The 12,219-nt window shown below is 45.2% G+C and overlaps 1 protein-coding gene across 1 annotated transcript in view; it reads right to left on the bottom strand.

The window, feature by feature from the left end:
* Positions 1–12,219, bottom strand: part of LOC147018365 (protein Wnt-5b-like) — a 49,756-nt gene that overhangs the window by 22,357 nt on the left and 15,180 nt on the right. The window contains exon 3 of the mRNA XM_085897945.1: positions 206–453. Within this exon, the coding sequence (XP_085754071.1) occupies positions 206–453 (248 nt within the window). The remainder of the gene's footprint in view (positions 1–205; positions 454–12,219) is intronic.

Raw genomic sequence — 12,219 nt, 5'->3', positions numbered from 1 at the left:
CAGAAAATTCGTGGCAATCAGCAGCAGAAAACTTGAGAACATAATATGCGATGTGACTAGCATGGCAGGTTCGAGGTGTGCATCTTTAGGTCGACCGAGTACGTGTGCACGGGCCGACACTCAGATGCCTCTTGAACGAGTCAATCATATTGTAACTCAATTTGAGCAATTCGTCCCGACGTAGCAGCTGAACTGCTCCACGTACCGATTTCCATAGCGGCTCCGAACACGTAGCCGTCATTGAGCGAAGTGCAGTTCCAGCGCCGTTCACGGAATTGGTGCTGGCATTCCCGCAGTGCCAGGCGCACACCTTCACCCAGGCTGCTCACGTGGTCGGGGTAAAACTGGCACAGCTTGCGTTGTCCCCCCGATAGGCCGGGCAGTGATGAACAAAGCGACGCACCGCTCAAATGCGGCAGCTCTGGAGGGGCCGGGACGCTGTGGGCCAGAGACCTGCGTGCACCACACAAAGCGTTCAACATCGCCGGGTCCAAGGATGTTTCAGGACATTATTTGGACTATACCGTATACTGTACACCGCACTGAACAACTACCTGGGAGTGATCTTACCGAATGTGCATCATTTTATACGACAAGTCATATTGTGATTTGTGACGTCAGATTTATGGATACGTGAGCGCGCAGGGATGGATCTTTGTCTATGTTTATCCACAATGCTGTTTGTGCTTCACCGTGGAAGGGGGGAAACCTGAACATGTCTCATAAAGTTCCTCATATGAGACTACGAAGCAGGGCAAGATTAAGGAAAGGACAAACAAGACATTTGTCCAGTGCCCAAACTCCAGGGCCCCACAAAAAACATACAATACATTAATTTATTTATATAACTAGTACAGGTGACCCTCGTATAACTTGTATTCTGATAATGTGTTCTTGCGACAGTGCAGATTTAATTCAACACCACCAACAACAACAACCACCACTACGCTATGTCATTCTTAGCGAGTCATTCGTGCTCCGTCATCCTGTGTGAGTCATTCATGCTCCGTCATCCTGTGCGAGTCATTCGTGCTCTGTCACCTTGTGTGAGTCGTTCATGCTCCATCATCCTGTGTGAGTAGTTCGTGCTTCATCACCTTGTGTGAGTCGTTCGTGCTCCGTCATTCTGTGTGAGTCGTTCGTGCTCCAGTCATTCTGAGCGAGTTGTTCGTGCTCCGTCATCCTGAGCGAGTTGTTCGTGCTCCGTCTTTCTGAGTGAGTTGTTCGTGCTCCGTCATTCTGAGCGAGTTGTTCGTGCTCCGTCTTTCTGAGCGAGTTGTTCGTGCTCCGTCATTCTGAGCGAGTTGTTCGTGCTCCGTCTTTCTGAGCGAGTTGTTCGTGCTCCGTCATTCTGAGCGAGTTGTTCGTGCTCCGTCATTCTGAGCGAGTTGTTGGTGCTCTGTCATCCTGAGCGAATTGTTCGTGCTCCGTCTTTCTGAGCGAGTTGTTTATGCTCCGTCATTCTGAGCGAGTTGTTCGTGCTCCGTCTTTCTGAGCAAGTTGTTCGTGCTCCGTCTTTCTAAGCGAGTTGTTCGTGCTCCATCTTTCTGAGCGAGTTGTTCGTGCTCCGTCATTCTGAGCGAGTTGTTTGTGCTCCGTCATCCTGAGCGAGTTGTTCGTGCTCCATCATACGGAGGGAGATGCTCGAGCTCTGTCATTCTGAGCGAGTTGTTCTTGCTCCATCATGATTAGTGAGTTGTGTGTGCTCTATCATTATTAGTGAGTTGTGTGTGCTCTATCATTATTAGTGAGTTGTTTGTGCCCTGTCATTCTGAGCGAGTTGTTCGTGCTCCGTCATTCTGAGCGAGTTGTTCGTGCTCCGTCATTCTGAGCGAGTTGTTCGTGCTCAGTCTTTCTGAGCGAGTTGTTTGTGCTCCGTCATTCTGAGCGAGTTGTTCGTGCTCCATCATCCTGAGCGAGTTGTTTGTGCTCCTTCATCATGAGCGAGTTGTTTGTGCTTTGTCATTCTGAGCGAGTTGTTCGTGCTCCGTCATTCTGAGCGAGTTGTTCGTGCTCCGTCTTTCTGAGCGAGTTGTTCGTGCTCAGTCTTTCTGAGCGAGTTGTTCGTGCTCAGTCATCCTGAGCGAGTTGTTCGTGCTTCGTCTTTCTGAGCGAGTTGGTCATGCTCCGTCATTCTGAGTGAGTTGTTTGTGCTCCTTCATCTTGAGCGAGTTGTTTGTGCTCTGTAATTCTGAGCGAGTTGTTCATGCTCCGTCATTCTGAGCGAGTTGTTCGTGCTCCGTCTTTCTGAGCGAGTTGTTCGTGCTCAGTCTTTCTGAGCGAGTTGTTCGTGCTCCGTCATCCTGAGCGAGTTGTTCGTGCTTCGTCTTTCTGAGCGAGTTGGTCATGCTCCGTCATTCTGAGTGAGTTGTTTGTGCTCCGTCATTCTGAGCAGGTTGTTTGTGCTCCGTCATTCTGAGCGAGTTGTTCGTGCTCCGTCATCCTGAGTGAGTTGTTTGTGCTCCATCATTCTGAATGAGTTGTTTGTGCTCCATCATTCTGATCGAGTTGGTCGTGCTCCGTCTTTCTGAGCGAGTTGTTCGTGCTCCGTCATCCTGAGCGAGTTGTTCGTGCTCCGTCATCCTGAGCGAGTTGGTCGTGCTCCGTCATTCTGATCAAGTTGGTCATGCTCCGTCATTCTGAATGAGTTGTTTGTGCTCCGTCATTCTGAACGAGTTGTTGGTGCTCTATCATTCTGAGCGAGTTGTTCGTGCTCCCTCATTCTGAGAGAGTTGTTCATGCTCCATCATGCTGAGGGAGTTGTTCGTGCTCTGTCATTCTGAATGAGTTGTTCGCGCTCAGTCATCCAGTGTGAGTGTTTCATACTCCATCGTCCTGAGCGAGTCTTTCATGTTCCGTCATCCTGAGTGAGTCTTTCATGTGCCATCATTCTTAGCAAGTCATTCACTCACAGCGGCCAAAACTATGGCTGCAAAGTGTGTATCAAGTGGCATTGGAGATAATGGTCAAGTAAAAAATAAGTCAAGAAGGTCTCATTCATTGGAAGTGAAATTATACGTTTTAGATAAGTTTGATTGAGGTTAACGCTGCATTGATATTCAGAGCGAGTTGTTCGTGCTCCGTCTTTCTGAGCAAGTTGTTCGTGCTCCGTCATTCTAAGCGAGTTGTTCGTGCTCCATCTTTCTGAGCGAGTTGTTCGTGCTCCGTCTTTCTGAGCGAGTTGTTCGTGCTCAGTCTTTCTGAGCGAGTTGTTCGTGCTCCTTCATCCTGAGCGAGTTGTTTGTGCTTTGTCATTCTGAGCGAGTTGGTCATGCTCCGTCATTCTGAGTGAGTTGTTTGTGCTCCTTCATCCTGAGCGAGTTGTTTGTGCTCTGTCATTCTGAGCGAGTTGTTCATGCTCCATCATTCTGAGCGAGTTGTTCGTGCTCCGTCTTTCTGAGCGAGTTGTTCGTGCTCAGTCTTTCTGAGCGAGTTGTTCGTGCTCCGTCATCCTGAGCGAGTTGTTCGTGCTTCGTCTTTCTGAGCGAGTTGGTCATGCTCCGTCATTCTGAGTGAGTTGTTTGTGCTCCGTCATTCTGAGCGAGTTGTTCGTGCTCCGTCATCCTGAGTGAGTTGTTTGTGCTCCATCATTCTGAATGAGTTGTTTGTGCTCCATCATTCTGATCGAGTTGGTCGTGCTCCGTCTTTCTGAGCGAGTTGTTCGTGCTCCGTCATCCTGAGCGAGTTGTTCGTGCTCCGTCATTCTGAATGAGTTGTTTGTGCTCCATCATCCTGTGCAAGTTGTTCGTGCTCCATCATCCTGAGCGAGTTGTTTGTGCTCCGTCATTCTGAGCGAATTGTTCGTGCTCCGTCATTCTGAATGAGTTGTTCATGCTCCATCATCCTGAGCGAGTTGTTTGTGCTCCATCATCCTGAGCGAGTTGTTTGTGCTCCGTCATTCTGAGCGAGTTGTTCGTGCTCCGTCATTCTGAATGAGTTGTTTGTGCTCCGTCATCCTGAGCGAGTTGTTCGTGCTCCGTCATTCTGAGCGAGTCGTTTGTGCTCCATCATCCTGAGCGAGTTGTTCGTGCTCCGTCATTCTGATCAAGTTGGTCATGCTCCGTCATTCTGAATGAGTTGTTTGTGCTCCGTCATTCTGAACGAGTTGTTGGTGCTCTATCATTCTGAGTGAGTTGTTCCTGCTCCCTCATTCTGAGAGAGTTGTTCCAGCTCCATCATTCTGAGGGAGTTGTTCGTGCTCTGTCATTCTGAGTGAGTTGTTCGCGCTCAGTCATCCAGTGTGAGTGTTTCATACTCCATCGTCCTGAGCGAGTCTTTCATGTTCCGTCATCCTGAGTGAGTCTTTCATGTGCCATCATTCTTAGCAAGTCATTCACTCACAGCGGCCAAAACTATGGCTGCAAAGTGTGTATCAAGTGGCATTGGAGATAATGGTCAAGTAAAAAATAAGTCAAGAAGGTCTCATTCATTGGAAGTGAAATTATACGTTTTAGATAAGTTTGATTGAGGTTAACACTGCATTGATATTCAGAGAGATGCGACTTATTGATTCTACAGTGAGAACCATTTGTGACAATCATGATAAAATCCATAAGAGCACTCAGACAACAATGTGTCTCAGTGTTACCAGAACTGCAAGATCTTGACCTGATGATATTGAGAAAATGGAGAAGATGATGACCATGTGGATAGAGAATCAGAACCAAAAGAACATGCCCTTGTCTTGAACGGTCATTCAAGAGAAGGCCAGGAGCTTGCATGGCAATCTAACCAAAGATACCAATGATCTAGTGGCTTTTGCTGCCAGTCATGGGTAGTTCGAGCACTTCAAGAGTCGCCATGCATTCCACAATCTTAAGTTGATTGGGGAAGCTGCTGCTGCAGATCATTCTGCGACCGAGCAATTTCCAGTTGTCTTCCAGTTGGATTGGAAACCTATGCCCAGCCACACTTTAATCGACATAATCTCCATCTCCATCAACTCTGGCCTGAGGCAGTGATTGAGTTTAGAGGTTTCACAGAGGCTGAAGTCAGCAAAGCAAAGCAACAGATTGTGGATATGGTCCTGCAAGTTGGATTTGAGGAGGTTGGCGAAGATGATGTTGGGGATTTGCTTCTCTCACACAGGGAGGAGCTGAACAATGAAGATCTTCTGATTCTGGAGGAGGAGCGCATCAGGGAAGAATCAGAATCAAATCCTAAGGAGGTTGATGCTGTAAAAACCCTCACGATGAATGTCATGGCTAAAGGTTTCAAATTGGTCAATGAAGCCATGGCCATCTTTGACAAACACGATCCCGATTGCATGAGAAGTTCTAAGGTGTATAGGGAGATGCAGAATGCTCTGAAATGTTACAAGGAGGTCTACAAACAGAAAAGGAAGGCAGCCACTCAAGTCTCCATCATGAAGTTCTTCAAAAAAAAAAAAATCCAAAGTGAATCAGCCTCCATTTCATCTTCTGAGTCTTCAACCTCAACTGGACAGCCTGTCACACCTGAATGAGCCTGCCACAAGCAATATGTACTCTATCCAACCACAATCATGGTAACACTTCTTAAAAAGTAATTCATTTTAATGTTTTTATTTGTTGTGTTTTATTTACACACCGTTTACTGCTCTTTTGAGGTTTTTATTTTGGTCTTCAACTTTAAAAGTTTGAAATATTCCACGTTTGGAACATAACCCAGATTCTTACATGTTAAATACTGCCTCTGTAACACGTTTTTGGATAACGTGGTGTTTCGCGGGAACGCATCTCCCACGTTATACGAGGGTCACCTGTGTTATTTATTCCCTTGTTGTAGTAGAGCCAGGGAAGTGGTATAGGAGACATCTCAATGTAAATTTAGGAGGGAAACTGTGAGCTTAAGTGTTACTTGTCACCACACAGGGAGGGGGGGGGGAGTGGTGCTGTGTTAAATTAGGTATGGTTTAAGGATAATTTTGCCGAGAATGTAATTGCCCCCTGAGACTTTTTCCTTTGTTTTAGCATTTCAAGACCAGCGAGAAAAAGGGATCACGTCCTTAAAACAGCAACAACCGAGCTGCACATCAAAGTAGGCAGAAAGCCCCACCTCCAGGGGTGATGGCTGGTGAAACTACACCCCCAGAGTGGATGATTTACGGGCATGACATCAGAGAGAAGAGGAGGAGAGTGAGATTAGACAGAGAGTCTTGTGTTTGGCGACAAGAAGGCAGTCGAGACGAAGGTTCGGAGCAGGACATAACTGAGAGAGGCATGATCGGCGGTTGAAAGAGAAGGGCATTACGGCTGGCTTATCCCTCGACACGGCGAAGAAGGCTGCACAATTTTTGTGTTCATGCTGAGGCGAATTGGCTCGTGTGGTGGAGCAAGACGCTGGCCATGGACTGTTCGCTGTATCATGTGAGACCAGCCTCGAAGCCTCGTGTTGTGCCATTGGGGAAAGAGACGGCGCCATTTGGCAGAGCAGCGGCGTCGGCGAGCGCTATCGATGAAAGAAGTTGCACAGCAGTTTCTAAGCCCTTGTGATGAGTATTGCCACCCGGATTGCTTCCTGAATGTTTGCTCGCCCAGAGAGCGGCTGGGCGCCATTTTGGGCGCATTTTCATGCACAGTGACGAAGCAGTTTGGTGGCCTCAAGCTACCGAAGATCACTTCTGGACCCGAAGCTAAGTGCCGAGAGAAAGGGAGGATCTTCCCTTTATTTATTCTGCCTCCTTTTCTGTATTAAAGTCTGTGTGGAGGTGCCTCGACATTAGATTTAATGTACCTCATGTTTCATTATTATCCCGTTTTGAATTATTACCATAGTAAATATTTGATTTATTTTCATTAAACACCATATTTATTGAAGTTGCTTGGGTCTGTCTATTTGTCTAGTTCTCTTTCCACTAGGTTTCAAGTTGGGGGGGGAGGGCTCAACTACTACTCTAATGGGCTCTGCTCTGAAGCTGCACTACACACATAAAACCGGCGAACGTGATGACGTAAAGACGTACACACGATGTTGTTCGAAACAACGTCAATGTGACGAGCTCCGTGATGCAGGTACGGTCGGGTTTCGATGACAACAACGCCGTTCACGACTCGAGGGCGGCTTGCGGGATGTTTGATCTGAATTCGGTTTCGGTGGTGACTCTGTCGGCAGGTGCAGCCACAGGTCGGTTGTTTTTGAGCACGAAGTGAGTGAGAATAAAAACTTTGAGGTACATCAAGCAAGGATAGGAGGTTGGAGGTATGAAATTTGCTGGTGAGTGATCCAGCAATTTTTATTATTTTATTTTATTTTATTTCAGGTTTTACAGTCTTGCTGGAGTGATATCGGCCTATGAACACCCTGGGTGGTCCATGGGTCCAGCATAATGCAGGCTTGCTCCATGGGGAAATAATGAAATGAGCACAACAAGGGAAGGTCAAGAAAACCAAGAGGGCACGCCAAGAGAAAAATGGACCTGATGAAAGGGTGGAGGGCAGGTGAGGAATTACTACGACGACTATTACTACTACTATAACTACTACTGCTACTACTACCACCATAACGGCACCAATTATTCCCACCTTGTCGGGTTGGCCAATACATTTTTGTCCCAATTCTTTCACGAACCGGTTGGCCAGGCCTGAGGTTCTACTGAAGGTGCTATTTATTGGCAGGGATTTGGGAAAAAAAAATTTCGGTGTGCCGGCGATAACTCACCTACTCTTCGCCAAAGACACTTCTTGGTAGCTTTAACGTCCACCAGTTTGTGCTAGCAGAAGGGACACCCGGCTTAACGCCCACTTGAGGCACTGCACACTTTGCGTGTGATGCCAATGCCTTGCCTGTGAAGCACCAGTCCGACGGTTTAGATTCAGGTCGGGAATCGAACTCAGACCAGAGAGCTCAAAGGGAACTAACTATAACTGGGCAGACGTGGCTTACCATGGCCTTCCCAATTCGTAATCAATCTGCAGGGATTTGGAATATTGGAGGGTCAGAATAATGGAGCCACAATAACCTGTTCTTTTGGAAAGATGTCATAGCATTTAGTATCTTACCGTCCCAAAACAAGTGTGGATTTTGTGTTGGGGGTTTTGGGTGGGGTTTGGGGGTGTGTTCAGCTTGCTCAACGTGAAGCTCCATTGTAGTAGAGTTTATCCCATTGGTGGTGACTACTTAAGACCGGAGCTATTTGAATAAACTTGGATCCTATATCGGTCGAGCCACCGAACTGAGATACAAGTTAGCAAAACGTGTTTGCAAAGTGATGTAAACATGGAGGAGATTTTACATAGAAGATACGGTATAGTGAGAAATTAATTTGAAACTATAATATTATGTAGATCACCGTGAGTTGTGATAAATGTGGCATCATGACACTAAGGTTACGTCGGAGAACCATCCCACCAACATCATTCCATTGTGACGTAGACCTACACGTGAGACGTCATGGAGGGAAACCGACCGTGACAGGTAGCAACAAATACGGATGGCTGTTTTTAAGAGTCCGACGTTGAAATACGAAGCTTTGTAACGAAATCCGTTATTTAAGAGAGAAATACATTTTTAATCAATTTTAAAACTTATTAGCTCCTCCATGAGCCTCGACTGTATATATATATATATGTATATATATATATATATATATATATATATATATATATATATATATATATATATATATATATATACACACATGTTGAGTGTTAGTGAAAAATTAATATAGCACGTGGCTGCAGGTTCACATCAGTTCTCGCAGGGGTGCAGCGGTGCCGCTGATGCAGTGCCCCCTTGTAGGTTAAAGCAGGAATTTGGCCAGGGTTCTGGCAACAGTTCGCCTATTCTTCGCACCGTGACATCTTTAACATCCGCCAACCAATTCCAGCAGACGGGACGCCCAGCTTAACGTCCTTTCAAAGGACGGTGCACACATTAATGCACAGTCCTGCCTGAGAATCGCCAAGATAACAGTTTCTAGCAGGGTCGACATTCCGACCCAGGCGAGCCAGCTCAGAGGTGAGTGTGCTTAATTCTAGGCTGAATTGTCAGCCCCTGTTGTTGTATTTGAGTGCAGTACATGTAATAATTCAAATTGTTGTGCTTGCTAAATGTAGTAAAGTAAAAATCAAAAGGCACGAAATCCGTACAGCGATCAACGAGCAAACGTTATTCAATTAAGGGAAGAAAACGCCTCACTGTGTACCAATCACATTCTAAATTCCTACCCAAATACGTCGGGGCCTTGCGTTATCGGCATATCAGTGCCACAGTAGAATAAATATCTGATTATGCAAAGAAAATTCAGACTATCAGAAAAACCTTCCTTACCTGAGGCTGTTCATGCCTACACTTCCTTCCAGGGCTTCACGCGGCTGCTGCACCACCATGTCACGTCATCCCCCCATCTATACCTATGATCTTTTCTACCCACATTATCACTACATTACCTACCTTAATCCTCTGACTTGCAGGTGACCTGTCGTCGCCTCTGCTGCTTCCTGTTTGTTCATTCCCTTGCTTGTTCTGGCCACCTGTTGCCCCTACTACCCCGCTGTCAATTCCTCTGTCAACTTATTCTCCCATGAGCCTCAATCTTGTATATATATATACATATATATACATATATGTATCAGTGAGGTGCATTGATAAAAAAGGAGAGGGTGGGAGAAGTGGGGGACTGCTGGGTTTTTTTGTGTGCAAAGAAGAAACAGTTGAAATTGCCAGCTCCTCCTCTCAAAACAAGTTAAGAGAATCCCTCTTCTTGCTTGGGCTGCCAGGATGGCCTCCAGGTACGCACACTCACCTCCAAGCTGTCTCGACTGGGCTCCAATCTCAGCCGAGCTACAAACGGTCATCCTGGTATTTTACAGGTAGGGTGATTCATCCCTCGGATAGACGTTAAACTGGGCGTCCTGTCTGCTGGCATTAGTTGGTGGACGTTGAGGATCCCACGTGCAGAATAGGAAGAACGGAAACCTCTGAAGAATGGAGACGAGCTGATGATCCAGGCAGTCGGTAAATCAATCAATTACTTACAAGTTAATAAGGTTCTTACTTTAGGTGAATAACTATTTTGAGGTTTGCAAATAAAACAAAGTTAAAAACAAATCTGGTGTTGTAGAATTAGTATCATTGACAATATGTTTAAAAAAAATAATGTTGTGCTTTGGGAATGGCCGATGCTGTTCAATAAGCAATTATAATTGTGTTTTTAAACAGATTTATGAAGAGATCTATGTGCTCGTGGATGTCTATATCATCATCATCATCGTCATCGTCATTGTCATCGTGTACCATGCCTGATGCAGAGTGTTGGTGCTAGCAAAGCAGTTACTGGCTTACAATCCTGGTCGGGTCACCATTCTGACCAGGAAGTTTGGGCAGCAATTTGGAATTTGTTCAGAATGCTGGTGATAGTTCACCAACTCCACCTGAAGGACACCGTGGGATCTTTAACGTCCACAAACTAATGCTGGTAGACGGACACACACAATGCAGTTTAACATGCATCCGAGGGTCACCACACATATTGATGACTCTACCTGTGAAATACCAGAATGATTGGTTATAGTTGTGTCGGGATTCGAACCTAGGCGAGTGTGCGTATCTCTATGCCATCCAAGCTGGTATGTGTATAATTAGAGAAGCAAAAAGTCTCCATTTCTCATAAGGCAGAAAACTGGTTAACATGAAGAATGCTGAGTCGGAACATTTTATCCTGAAATGACATCATTAGATTATGTACATTTTTGAAATATCGATAACATGGCACGAGAGCAGAAAGATTACGACGGTCATCCTAAATGTTCTGTCATTCTACCTACACAACAGCCTTAGAACCATTGACGAACTTGATTCATGTCACATATAAGTCTACATCGCCTCCATGCTCTTTAACGCACTTCTTCCAACAATCAACCAACTTATCGACTAACACAGAAACCTTCCTTCTGAATTTCCCTTGACGCAAAGTACATGGATACGATCATCTCTATTGTTCTTCTCGCTTATTCTTGCTCGGACAAATAAGTTGGACACAGGAGAATCCAATTGGCCCATCATCCCTGCACTCTATCAACACCAAATTCATTAAGCTTTATAAATCTATCTCCTTAATTTTACTGTGGGATTGGTTAAGGAGTTGGGAGAAAACTAGTGGGGGCAGGAACAGCGACATCACTCGTGCGTTTTTTTGCAGGGTGCGGAGAGGCTGAAGGGGGTTTCTTGTCCAGTAAGGAAGAGACAAGCAAAGCAGGCAGCACGTTCATTTTTAAAAACGAGACCCTCTCACAGACATCACTTATCTAATTCCAAGTATCTCTGTCATTGCAGATGTTGTAAGACATCTTCTCTTAAACTCTATTTCCATTTTGGGAAGTACTGTAACTTGAAGTCAGTCGCATGGATTTAAATCTGACAAATACGGTGGGTGAGGAAAAACTTTCCACTTCCAGAACTATAAAAGGTCAAAGACATTTTGTGTTTCATGTGGTGCAACATTGTCATGGTGAAGGATGGCATCGTTCAAATAGCTAGAAGCTGTTTGTGCACGGCAGGTCTCAGAGGATGATGTAAACCCATATGGTGGTAGTCTCCATCCACTTTTATACCCTGTGAAACTGCCCAGTTTAGCAAAATTCCAATATACTCATAAAAAATAATGCGAAGCACCTTGATGCTCCCATGTTGGCATTTGGCCTTTATTTGGAGGCAGTGAAGTTGGCCCTTTTCACTCCGCTGAAATTAACTTCAGTTCTGCCACATAGTTGTGGTCGGTTCAGTTTCTGATCCTCCCTGAGGACGTGTGATACCCATTTTTTTTTTTGCATCACCTTTCTTCATCATAGATACTCGGGCATTCCTGACTTTGTCACAAGTTCCTGAATTGTGATGTGGCGATGTTGAAGCAAGAGTTCATTCACAACAATGACGTTGTCCTCGCATCGTCCGAAGGAAGACTTGCCTGAACGTAGTCCATCATGCAATCCCTAGTTTTTCCTCCCAGTAAGGATGACACACATTGCTGAGCAGTTTTCACAAGTTCCTGAACAGACCAGTTTTGTTTTTTATAAGCTCTTATGCGAGCCTTGATATTGTATATTGGATATATATATATATATATATATATATATATATATATATATATATATATATATATATATATATATATATATATATATACATATTGTAGACAAGTGCTAGGAGGAATAGCAAAACTGTATTGAAAGGTTTAATTCACATCACTTTGAATTTAACAAGTCTCGATGTCTTCTTTACCGAAGGTTTCTGCCTGTACAG

Source organism: Eptatretus burgeri, chromosome 10 (assembly GCF_056783735.1).
Source record: "Eptatretus burgeri isolate ZD-2024b chromosome 10, Ebu_testis_v1, whole genome shotgun sequence".
Classification (NCBI taxonomy): domain Eukaryota; kingdom Metazoa; phylum Chordata; class Myxini; order Myxiniformes; family Myxinidae; genus Eptatretus; species Eptatretus burgeri.
Note: the sequence above shows the minus strand (reverse complement) of the source record. Positions and strands in the feature narration are given on the sequence as shown.